Here is a 13,524-nt window from a genome sequence, read left to right on the forward strand (position 1 = left end):
AAAAGAGAAATAAAACCAATTCTTCACATGCTGTTGATTTGTTCATTCGGCCTCTCAAAGATCGCAGTAAGGCTCAGCTCACAATTACCCCGTGCCAAGTGCTTACATCGGGGTTCCCATGTAAATCTCTGAAATATGAGATTCAGACAGAACCCCTGGGAGGAAGATTCCCTACAATGAGGCAGATGGAGGCACTGTGAATGCAGCCTGACCTGTGATTCAGCGGTGTCCGTCTTATTAGGAGTGCAGAAAAGTGCTGTCGTCTACAGTTTCCTGCACCTCTATAAAAAAAAGAGGCACTGCTGAACAGAGGCCAGACGTAGTCCAGTGTAACTGGCTCATTATAGTGAGTGCCTTCCTAGGGGGTATCACCTGAATTACGTCACTCAAATATTTAAAGAGAAACCTGGATGCAAGTGCTCAGCTTAGAGAAAGAGATAAATGTGATCCAAATTATTTTGTAAAATGTTCCCTATAAAAGCTTCAACTCAATCCACAAAAAAAGCAAGTCCCCACTAAAGGCCGTCATCTGTTAACGGAACGGACATATAGGGAGTTTCCACATTAAGGTAGCACAACGGCTCTGGAAGATCGAAATGTCCCTCACCCCCCCAAAACAAATTCAGCAAATTCTGTGTTCCCAAATCCAAATGCCTCCCTCCTTTCTGAGCCCCACAGTGTACCAAAACCACATATAGCGTCCACGTTTGGCATTTCTGTAGCTATTAGAGCCTGCCTAATTTACAGGTGCATGAGCTGGGCACAACGTACTGGTCACGACAATGGCAGTTTGCAATTTTCACTCAACAACATCCACTGCTGTTTGTTTCTGGAAAACACCCATATAGTCAAAATCGTCACAACAACTGTAGATGAATTCTCAAAGAAGTATAATTTCCACAATGGGGTCACTTGAGGGGAGACTCTGCTCCTCTACCACTTAGGGGCTCTGTATATGGAGTTAGGCAAACTATTATAGAAAATTCTGTGCTCCGGGATGTCTCCTGTGTAACAGTACTTCTTAGCCATAGGGCAAGACTTGGGAGGTAATAGCGCTCTGTCATGTCAGTGTCTTGTCATATGGCTAAGCAGTACTGTACAGCCACGGGGTATTTCTACATTCAGCAAAAGTTGTGGGACAAATTTTGATGCCACTTTTACCCATTTTCCCGTATGAAAATTTAAAATCTGGGACTAAAATAAAATTTTGGTGGTAAAAATATTTTTTTTTCTTCATTGCCCAATAGTATAAGACCCTGAGATCCTACAGTGGTGTCAATATGATCACTGCCCCCCCTAGATGAATTTATTGAGAGATGTAGCTTATAAAATGGTGTCTCTTATGGGGAGGTGCTGTTCTGGGCTCTGCCAATGTGACATGGTACCTTCAAACCAGTGCAGCAAAATGTTAACTCCAATATGCTCCCAATAAGATTCTTGCCTTCTGAGGTTTGCACTGTGTCTCAAAAGTAGTTTTTGACCACATATGTTGTATCGGCTGCACAACAAATTTTGAGGCCCATTTTCTCCTGCCATCGTTTGTCTGCTAATTAATCCAGCATTTTTACATTCAAAAAGTCAAATGGCTCTCCTCTTCTGAGCGCTGCCGTCTGCCCAAACAGTGGTTTTCCTCCACATATGTGGTATCGGCATGCTCACAAGCAATTGCACAATACATTTTGACATCCATTTTTCCTTTACCCTTGTGATAATAACAAAAAATTTGGGTCTAGAGTAAAAATGTTGTGAAAAAAATTAAGCTTACTTTTTCTTTCTGCATTCCATTAATTCCTATGAAGCAACTAAAGAGTGTAAATACTTCTTGAATGTGGTTTTGAGCACCTTGAGGGGCGAAATTTTCAGAATTGTGTCATTTTTGGGTATTTTCTGTCATTTTTGGGTATTTTCTGTCATATAGAATCTTCAAGATCACTTCAAATGTGATGTGGTCCCTAAAAAAATGATTTTGTAAATGCGTCATATCAAACAAATATCGTCTCAGAATTGAAGCGCTCCAGAGGTATTACCACTAGAGATGAGCGGTGTTCGAGTCGAACTGTTCGCCAATTTCAAATTCGAGCTGTTTTGGGCGGTATTCGAGTCGTTCGACGAACCCAAACAATTTGCTTAAAATTCGGCTGTTCGAGTTTCTGTTCGATAACTGTTCGTTCACCAAAAGCCTAGCTTGATTTGCACATTAAAACGGTTTATCATTGTTAATAGACTGTTTCAGTGTATAGTGGGCGGGGGATAGATCTGTGCTGAAATAACGCCGATCTCCATATTTTTTTTCCCCGCATTTACAGAGGAGCGGTGTAGTCTCCCAGCCTATCAGCAGTGCGCACACACACACACAGCAATGTGCATGTGATGCAGACAAGGAAGGGCATGTGTCATTGGCTGTGTATGTCACATGTCACTCCTTGCCCAATGAGAACCAGCAATTTGCCCCGTCGCCACCATTTCCTCACTGCTGCAGCTTAGTGTTAGACGGCACCACTGCTGCTGTGGGCGCTATACAGACTAAGAGTGTTTTTTTGGAGCGAATTGTCAGAGAGATAGGTTTAGGGAGTCGGGACTAGTTGTAATATCAGCCCTTTTCAGGGTAGGTTACAGCAGTTCATAGCACTGTTTGCCAGGCAGGTCTCAGCCAGTGCTGTGCAAGTGTTAGTCACAGCATTTGGTGTAATCTAGCTCAGCCAATCCTTTTGGGCTAGTAGCATTGTCTGATAGTCATCTGAGTAGCGCGCCTGTGAAGCTAGCTACACAGCCTGTGTATCTCAATTTTTACTGCATCTAACCCAGTAAATCGTTTTGGGGTTTTGGGCTAAGTAGAAGTGTCTGCACATCAGCAGAGTAGCCCGCCTGTGAAACTAACTATACCGCCTGTGTATCTCAATTTTTACTGCATCTAATCCAGTAAATCGTTTTGGGGTTTTGGGCTTAGTAGCAGTGTCTGCACGACAGCAGAGTAGCCCGCCTGTGAAACTAACTATACCGCCTGTGTATCTCAATTTTTACTGCATCTAATCCAGTTAATAGTTTTGGGCCTAGGAGCAGTGTCTGCACTGTCCGACGAGCCCTGGTGCAATAAGTTATGACGTATAGCCTGGGCCAACGAGCTCAAGAGGTAGGGCAAATTCCGCTGCAGGAGTGGTCTCAGATCAGGGACCTATGCACACTTCTGCACAGTTTTGAAATAGCAACGAAGATGTTTAGTGCTGACGATACCATTATCAGCATGACCATTCCGGTGATTTACATGCTGGAGCACACCTTACGCAGTGTTCGGAGTCAGGTGGTGGAACAAGAGAAGGAGGAGGAGGAACAGGAGTCGTATGCGGAAGGGATCATATCTCCAAGGTCAAGAAGGTAGGCAGAACCAAGGCGGCTGGCACTGGAGGCTGGGGGAGAGGGATTACCGAGGGCGCATGGTAGCAGCCAAACTGTTGAGGAAGGTGCAGGAGGCGAGGAAGAAGTGGAGGACGAACTGGCGCTGGGCATGGAAGACTCATCAGATGAGGGAGACCTTGATCAAATTTCTGTTGTGCGAGGTTGAGGGGAGAGGGCAGACGAAGGAAGCATGATTCTCACCTCGCCACCACCAAGACAACAAGGACTTGGTCCTCCTGGTTGCACAAGAAAATGAGTGCCTTCTTGCTGCACTACCTGCAACTTGACCCTCGGATTGTCAGAATCCGAAGTAATGCTGACTACTGGGTTGCCACACTCTTAGATCCCCGGTACAAAAGCAAATTTGTCGAAATAATTCCTGCCATAGAAAGGGATTCACGCATGCAGGAGTATCAGAAGAGACTGTTACAGAATCTAACATCTGCTTTTCCACAAAACACCAGTGGTGCACGTAGTCAATCTCTGAGTTCTAACTTGCCAACCGTGGGACTATCGAGTCATCACTCTAACCGTAACAGTAACATCGTATCTGGTGGTAATAGCAATTTTTTCCAATCGTTTCAAGATTTTTTTTAGACCATCCTTTGCAAGGGCCACAGGAGACAAGAAGTCTGACACACAGCCAATGCCTAGAGAGGATCGTACAAGAGTATCTCCAAGTTAACATCGATGCCATGACTGTGGAACTGGACCCTTCCGTTTTCTCCGTCGTGTGCAGGATCCGTCATAAAATTGCTGTTCATCAGGCGGAGCCAACGCACATAGAAATGTGTTTTCAGTACGTCGGAAAATTGCCCAGCGACGGATCCTGCACTGTCCGTCGTTGGCTATAATGGAAGCCTATGGACGCAGCATCCGTCGCTGACCGTCAAAAACAGGAATCCAGCGACGGATCCCTTTTTTTTCAAAATGAGCATGCCTGGAAGGATTTTTCATTCAAAGGAAAAAAAACTCTCTCTCCCCTTCTCTCCCTCTGCCTCATTATAGGGAATCTTCCGTTGGGAGTACCGTCTAAATCAAGTATTTCAGAAATTTACATGGAAACGCCGGTGTAAGCGCTCAGTGTAGAGTGCAGGATAAATGTGAACCAAGCTTTACTGCGATCTTTGGGTGACAGAATGAACAAATCAACATCAGGAAAAGAATTGGCTCTATTTATTTTTGTACACTATTTCTCATGTGCTACAAGTGATTAGATGACTATTCTTCGGGTCAGTGCGATTACAGTGATATCAGATTTATATATTTTTTTAATATTTGGCTGCTGTCTCTAAAGACTCTTTTTATTGCAAAAACTTGATCACCATAGTTTCAAGGCATGGTCTAACACAGGCTTGCCGCAGCTGGCTGACACAGAGATCCTCGGATTGCGAAGACAGCAATAAAGCTCTTGGGATGACGTTTCTGGGGAGCTGATTGGAAGAGAGGAGCCCCCTCCCAGTATTCTAAATGCTGTGATCGATATTCTCGGCATTCAGGGGGTTAAAGGGCACGTTACCAGTGATGTGTAACAGCTGCTCTTTGCTCTCCTGATATCATTGCTGAGCTGTGTGTGATTAGAACGGACAGATCTGCAGATCTGTCTCAGCGCTTCAGCTTCTATCTCACAGGCAGCAGTGTTGCAATACAGCAGACCTAGGAAGGGCTGTAGCTACTAATATGTTTGTTTTGAGACAAAGTTCAGTTCTATTGTTCCTTGTTAGTTACATATCTTCCATATGTAACACCACCTTTCATTTAAAATAAGCTCTGGAGGCAGATTCTCACGCAGAATAGTGTACCCATTGCCCTGAACACTTCAATGTATGTGTAGGAACAGCTGTAGACTTGTCATAAGGGAATCTGTCAACCAGTCTTTGCTACCCTATATGAGAGCAACACGGTGTAGGGGCAAATACTCAGCGATGTATAACTTACTAGGCTGGTTTGTTGTAGTTTTGATTAATAAAAAATAAAAATTATATGAAAAAACAAACAAGAACACCGTTTTGCCAGCAGGAGATTATTAAAACTATATAAAGCAGCCTTGTAAGTGACATTGCTGGAATTGGGGTTTTTGCCTCTACATTATGCTGCTTCCAGATTAGGTGGCAAAAATCTGGTGAAAGATCCCCTTTAATCATTAGTTTGCTAGAAAAGGCATGCAGGAATTCTATCATTACCTGTACTGGTTCTCAAGGAACTGTTCCCTATTGAAGCACTCATACACCCATCCTGGAGCAAACAACGCAGCAGAGAAGCCGTACTGCCGAATCATCTCCAACGACTGAAACAAAATGCATTTTAGACTGTTAAATACTTAAAAGTAGACACCGAACTGAATTGATGTTATTGCATTTGATGTACACAAGTTGTAATAATTTGTCAATGGTGGCCAAATATTGCAAACTAGATGGTGGCCCGATTCTAACACAACAGGTATTCTAGAATATGTATGTATGTACACTCACTGGCCACTTTATTAGGTACACCATGCTAGTAACGGGTTGGACCCCCTTTTGCCTACAGAACTGCCTCAATTCTTCGTGGCATAGATTCAACAAGGTGCTGGAAGCATTCCTCAGAGATTTTGGTCCATATTGACATGATGGCATCACACAGTTGCCGCAGATTTGTCGGCTGCACATCCCAAAGATGCTCCATACAAGGCAGGATGGATCCATGCTTTCATGTTGTTTACGCCAAATTCTGACCCTACCATCCGAATGTCGCAGCAGAAATCGAGACTCATCAGACCAAGCAACGTTTTTCCAATCTTCTACTGTCCAATTTCGATGAGCTTGTACAAATTGTAGCCTCAGTTTCCTGTTCTTAGCTGAAAGGAGTGGTACCCGGTGTGGTCTTCTGCTGCTGTAGCCCATCTGCCTCAAAGTTCGACGCACTGTGCGTTCAGAGATGCTCTTAGGCCTACCTTGGTTGTAACGGGTGGCGATTTGAGTCACTGTTGCCTTTCTATCAGCTCGAACCAGTCTGCCCATTCTCCTCTGACCTCTGGCATCAACAAGGCATTTCCGCCCACAGAACTGCCGCTCACTGGATTTTTTTTCTTTTTCGGACCATTCTCTGTAAACCCTAGAGATGGTTGTGCGTGAAAATCCCAGTAGATCAGCAGTTTCTGAAATACTCAGACCAGCCCTTCTGGCACCAACAACCATGCCACGTTCAAAGGCACTCAAATCACCTTTCTTCCCCATACTGATGCTCGGTTTGAACTGCAGGAGATTGTCTTGACCATGTCTACATGCCTAAATGCACTGAGTTGCCGCCATGTGATTGGCTGATTAGAAATTAAGTGTTAACAAGAAGTTGGACAGGTGTACCTAATAAAGTGGCCAGTGAGTGTATGAGTGTATGTATGTATGTATGTATGTATGTATGTATGTATGTATGTATGTATGTATGTATGTATGTATGTATATATATATATATAGCAGCCACATAGTATATAGCCCAGGCCACATAGTATATAGGAGCCATGTAGTATATAGCAGACAAATACTACGTGGCCTGTGCTATATACTATGTGGCTGCTATATACATACATACATATTGTAGAATACCCGATGCGTTAATACAGGCCACGCAGTATATAACAGTGGCCACGCAGTATATAACACAGCCCAAACAGTATATAACACAGCCCACATAGTATATAACACATCCCACGCAGTATATAGCAGCCACGCAGTATATAGCAGCCACGCAGTATCTAACACAGGCGACGTAGTATATAACACAGGCAACGTAGTATATAACACAGGCGACGTAGTATATAACACAGGCCACGAAGTATATAACACAGGGCACGTAGTATATAGCACAGCCCACGCAGTATATAGCAGCCACGCAGTATATAACACACGCACACAAGCGACGTAGTATATAGCACAGGCCACGCAGTATATAACACTGCCCATGTAGTATAAAGCAGCCACGCAGTATGTAACACAGCCAACGTAGTATTTAGCAGTGTGGGCACCATATCCCTGTAAAAAAACAAATAATTAAAATTAAAAAAATAGTTACTCACCCGCCGGGATCCAGCGAAATTACCCAGATGACTTAGCGGTCTCTGGGAACGGAAGATGGCGGCAGGTGCGAGCGAATCGTCGAATGACGGAAGGTGAGAATAGCAGGGTTTTTGTTTTTTTATTATTTTTAACATTAGATCTTTTTACTATTGATGCTGTATAGGCAGCATCAATAGTAAAAAGTTGGGGACACACAGGGTTAATAGCAGCGGTAACGGAGTGCGTTACACGCGGCATAACACGGTCTGTTACCGCTGGCATTAACCCTGTGTGAGCGGTGACCGGAGGGGAGTATGGAGCGGGCACCGACTGCAGGGGAGTAGGGAGGGACTAAACAGACTGTGCCCGTCGCTGATTGGTCGCGGCAGCCATGACAGGCAGCTGGCGAAACCAATCAGCGACGCGGGATTTCCGTGACGGAAGTTGCCGACAGAAAGACGGAAGTACCCCTTAGACAATTATATATATATATATATATATATATATATATAGAAGATAATAATAAATATTGTTTGTGGTCCAAATCACTGGAATGTACAGACCAGCAGCACAAGCAATACGCTCACGAGCGCTCCTGCTCTAATTATGCATATTATACATTGAAATGACATCCTAAGGACCAATCCCAGAAAACCCCCAAAATCTCTTCTTGCACACAACTCACATAGGAACAAATTGTTACAGAAATAACGATACTAATCTATTGCAAAGTTTTCACTTCACTACACATGATGCTTGTGTAAACGATGAAAAAAATACTACAAAAGCAGCTAAACAGAAAAATAATAAGTTACCTTGAAAGTTTCAAACTTTCCCCCGACAACATCTCCCCGAGCAAAGATATCCACACCAATATAAACATCTGTCTTGTGTGGCTCTGCTGCCATGCGCTGCAAGTGATCCTCCTTCCAGTTGTAGTTTGTAAAAATTCCATCGCATGTACTAAAAAACTGTCTGAAGACAGAATATATAACAATTGTAGTAATGCACATTAAAATTAGCCACCTAAATTAGGGCTGCTATTAGGAGCTGCTCACACTGCTTTGGGCAGTGTGCTCAAGTCTCCGTCAAGGACTTCCATCTGAATCTCTAAAAAAAGGAAATCAGACGTTCCTCAAACTCCTAGTCTTTTCAGACATGCACAACAATGTAACAGACTGTAGATTCGGACTATACCTCTGTGTGGAGACAAAAATGCCATGCAAATTGCAATGTGAATGGTCACGTACACCACATTTTACAGCTTCTATTGGGAGTTTTTTTTTTTTTTTTGCATGATTTCCTCAAGCCACACCACTTTAGGCCTCCATTAGGTAAGTGGGGAAATATTGATATATACAATGCCTTGTAAAAGTATTCATACTCTGAACTTTTTCACATATTTTCTTGTTCTACCCACAAACAAATGTATTTTAATGGGATTTTATGTGGTAAACCAACACAAAAGTAGCAAGTCTTTGTGAAATGTAAAGAAAATGATGCAGGTTTCATAATTATTTAAAAAATATAGATCTGAAATTTTTTTTATGTACACTTGTATACAGGCCATTAAAGTCAGATACCCCTAAATAAAATCCTGAGTGACCAAGTGTCTCCACAAGTCACATAATTAGTAAATACAGTCCACCTGTGTGGAATTTATCCTCAGTATTACAGCTGATCTGTGAAGGAGTCATAGGTTAGTTTGAGAACATTAGTGATCAAACAGCTTCATGAAAACCAAGGAACACAATAGACAGGTCAAGGATAAAGTTGTGGAGAAGAGTAAAGCAGTGTTAGGTTATTAAAATAGAAAAAGCGCTGAACATCTCACAGAGCACTGTTTAATCCATCATCCAAAAATGGAAGGAGTATGGCACAACTGCAAACCTACATCCCAATCCAGGAGATGACTAGTTAGAGAAACAGACTGTGGTCACTTGAGGAGCTGCAGAGAAACAAGGCTCAGATGAGAGAATCTGTCTACAGGACAACTATTAATTATATACTCCACAAATCTGGCCTGTATGGAAGAGTGGCAAGAAAAAGCCATTTTTTAGACCAAGGCATAAGAAGTCCCGTTTGCAGTATGCCATGTAGGGGACACTGCTTCAGAGAAAAAAGGAAAATCCAGCTCAACGAAATAGTGAAAAAAACGTGTCGTTCCTTTATTCACTTCAATAATATATGTGGAGCAGGGGACACTGCTTGCATGTGGAAGACAGTGCTCTGTTTAGATGAGACCAAAGTGGAACATTTTGGGGTAAATGCAAAAAACAATGTGTGGTGGCAAGCAAGTACTGCACATCACCCTGAAAACACCATCCCCAATTTCAAACATGGTGATGGTAGCATCATACTGTGGGGATGCTTTTCTTCGGAAGGGACAGGGAAGCTGATCAGAATTGATGGGGGATATGGGTGGTGCTAAATACTGGAAGCATACATATTAGAGGCTGCAGAAGTCTTTAGACTGGGGCATAGATTCATCTTCCAGCACAACAACAACTCAACATACTGCCATAGCTATAACGGAATGGTTTAGATCAAAGCATATTCATGTGTTTTAAATGGGCAGTTACTGTCCAGACCTACACTGTAAATGCCATTGAGAAACTGTGGCTTGAAAGTTGCTGCTCACACACTCTCCATTCAATCTCACTGAGCTAAAGCTGGTTTGCAAAGAAGAAATGGCAAACATTTCAGCCTCTAGATGTGCAAGGATGGTAGAAAGTGAAAGTATTGACTCACAACTGTCAGATTAATATTTTTAAAATAGTAATACAAAAAAAAAAGTATCATTTGCTTTACACTTCAAATACTTGCAACTTTGTTGGTATATCACAAAAAAATTAAATAAATAAATATTGACGTTTGCGGGTGTAACAGGAAAAATTTCATGAGGTATGAATACTTTTTCAATGCACATAGTTCCAATGGACAGTGGTGGTTCACAGTGTGAAAGCAGCATTAATGTTCAATTACGGTATATGCAAAGCATTTGCATTTACAAAGAAAACACAGCATTCACTTGCTCTTGGCAGCTGTGAAAATATCTATTTTGAGGCTGGTTTACCAGGGCTGTTGAGTCGGTAAGCCAAACCTCCGATACTCCGACCCCACAGCAGTCTCTCACAAGTGAGCATGTACATAAAGTGCAGCACAGATTCATCTCGGCTAAAAGAAAAGATCCTTAGATCAGGAACAGAATAGACATTTATAGGACATTTCATAACTTTCCCAAATTCTTATGGAAACATTTACTGCACATCGTGAATTGTATTACTGTACCCAATTTATTATATATTTTAGGAGTCGGGAGTGGGTCCATTTTATACATACTCGGACTCCACCAAATGGACACTGACTCCACAGCCTTGATGCTGACACAGGGTGAGGTTTAATACTAAGGATAGGACAGTCCCAACTGAGTACACCTTGTCATGGTTGGGAATGTTATTTTCACTTTTTTTTTATCAAAAAAGTTAACCCCTTAACGACCGCCGATACGCCTTTTAACGGCGGCAGTTAAGGGTACTTAAACTACAGCGCCGTTAATTAACGGTGCTGTGGAAAATGTGAATAGCGTACCCCAGAGTTGGATTTTCTCTGGGGTCTCGGTTGCCAGGAGTAGCCGAGACCCCAGAGAACATGATTCGGGTTTTTTTTTTTTTTACCAACCCCCGGGTTGCGATCGCCGGTAATTAACCTTTTACCGGCGGTCGCAAAAAAAAATGTGATTTCCCATTTAATTTCTCTGTCCTCCGATGTGATCGCACATCAGAGGACAGAGAAATGGGGTCCCCGATCGCCCCCCGATACTCACCTGTCTCCCCCGCTGCTCCTCGTGGCTCCCGATGGGCGCCGCCATCTTGTTCCTGCCAAAAAATGGCGGGCGCATGCGCAGTGCGCCCGCCGGCCGGCACCCGGAAGATCTTTGGGGTCTCAGCTGCCGGGGGTAGCCGAGACCCCAAAGAACATGATCGGGGTCGGTTTTTACTGACCCCTGTTTTGCGATCGCCGGTAATTAACTGTTTACCGGCAGCCGCAAAAAAAAAAAAGCGATGTGTCATTCTCTGTCCTCTGATGTGATCGCACATCAGAGGGCAGAGTAATAGGGGGATTCGGGGACCCTGTTATATTTACCTGTGTTCCTGGGTCCTCCTGCGTCCCCTCCTGCCCGCCGGCTTCCTCATCCGGTAAGAAAATGGCGGGCGCATGCGCAGTGCGCCCGCCATGATCTGCCGGCAGGCAGCTAGAGGAGTTGGGGCTAAATTTAGGGTTAGGCTCCTTTCACACTTACGTCGTTACAGGGCCGTCGCAATGCGTTGGCCCGACGTACCGACGCACGTTGTGAAAATTGTGCACAACGTGGGCAGCGGATGCAGTTTTTCAACGCATCCGCTGCCCAGTCTATGTCCTGGGGAGGAGGGGGAGAGTTACGGCCGCACATGCGCGGTCGGAAATGGCGGACGCGACATACGAAAAAACCTTACATTGAACTTTTTTTGTGACGACGGTCCGCCAAAACACATGCGCCGTGTCATGTGGCATAGCGGAGCACTTAAATGAATCTTTCTATACGGCATCATGGGGCCAGTTATTTATTTTTTGATGCATCTGAGCATGCGCAGTGCCGCCGTGTATGTACATATCCTGACATGCACAAGGTCCCAGCATTTATCTTCGGATCTACTATAGCGCTGTCATGGGTCCGGCGGAATGCATCCTCGGCGCTCCTGGACATGCGCAGTACCACGAAGCTCGGACAGATCCTGTCATGAGCAGAGCTTTAACACCGTGCTCCGGATTGCAGTGAAGCTTCTACGTCCGGTCATTCGCAAACGGGCTATGTCTCGGCGCAATGAGGGACTCATAACATTACACAGACGTGGACTGCATTTACTATTAGGTGAAGCCGATTATTTAATGGAGATAAATATATAAGCAAAAGGGGTGGGGTTGTAACACCATGCATCACAAGTAAGGGAGGATTGTCTCCGAGTGTCTGGCCATCAAGCCTGCTCCATAAGTTTTACAACAAAGCTAAGTATTGCTGGCTATGATCTATCTATCTACTCCTGATGAACCTCAGTGGAGGGGAAACGCGTTGAGTTTGTGGACATTGGAGTTTATTGCACTACTGTAGCATGCAGTGTGGGCTGACATTGGAGTATATTGCACTAATGTAGTGTACGGACATTGTATTATACTGCACTATTATGTGTGCAGCTTTTGGAGTTATTGATGCTGTTTGTCATTTATAAGTGTATCTACTTTTAATATGCGGATATTGGAGGATACGGTGCTATTTGCTATCATCAAGTGGACATATTTTTGAACACATGTATTCACATTAGTAAGCCTATATGATTGATTTGGTTTGATACCATGTGCATATCATATTCATATTTGTGTTGACAACACGGTCCAGACTTATATCCGGGAGATACATAGGTGGTCATCTCAAATTGATGTACAGTGATAGCTGCATTGAATACAGAATATATTGTACATGGGGATTAAATGCCATCTGCAGTATTAAGATAAGATAATTATTTTCTATTTTCTGCTCTGTTCCTTTATCTTACCTGTAAACATGCAGTAATCAATAGGCTTTGAATCTTCTTAAAGATATCAATAGTATCCGTTATATGCTGGAATTACTATGGACTCCGTAGCTAGTAATTAGGCATTTATACAATAATAAACCAGATATCCACATAATAACTTATATTCAGTTGATTTAATTTCTAATAGACAAGTTATATCTAGTTTGATCATGCTAAAGAGCTTATAATTTAAAGACAAACAGCACAACTCTTTATCTCCTTAACTATTCTTTCACCCTTTAGGTATCTTTTTCACTCCCCTGCCATCAATAGTACTAATTAGGGCAGACAGGGAGAGCCGCGGACGAGTGGGGGCACCAGTGCGCAGGTCATAGGGTGCCAACCTCCGCTGTCACGCAGGTTATATACAGGGTCAGGCACTTCCCCTGGGTGCCTCTGTATTTTAGTGCATTGGTGTTGGTGATAATTCACTTTTTGAATTTATTTGTTTTAGATATATGTAATAAAATTGAAGTTTTATACTTACA

General features: G+C 43.3%; 1 protein-coding gene across 2 annotated transcripts in view; it reads right to left on the reverse strand.

Annotated features, from left to right (window-relative positions):
- Positions 1-13,524, reverse strand: part of ENGASE (endo-beta-N-acetylglucosaminidase) — a 105,636-nt gene that overhangs the window by 50,924 nt on the left and 41,188 nt on the right. For both annotated transcript variants that reach the window (XM_077251461.1, XM_077251460.1), the window contains exons 7-8: positions 8,240-8,399; positions 5,577-5,680 (exon numbers count right to left, since the gene is read on the reverse strand). In XM_077251461.1, the coding sequence (XP_077107576.1) occupies positions 5,577-5,680; positions 8,240-8,399 (264 nt within the window). The remainder of the gene's footprint in view (positions 1-5,576; positions 5,681-8,239; positions 8,400-13,524) is intronic.

The sequence above is a fragment of the Ranitomeya variabilis genome, chromosome 4 (assembly GCF_051348905.1).
Source record: "Ranitomeya variabilis isolate aRanVar5 chromosome 4, aRanVar5.hap1, whole genome shotgun sequence".
NCBI lineage: Eukaryota > Metazoa > Chordata > Amphibia > Anura > Dendrobatidae > Ranitomeya > Ranitomeya variabilis.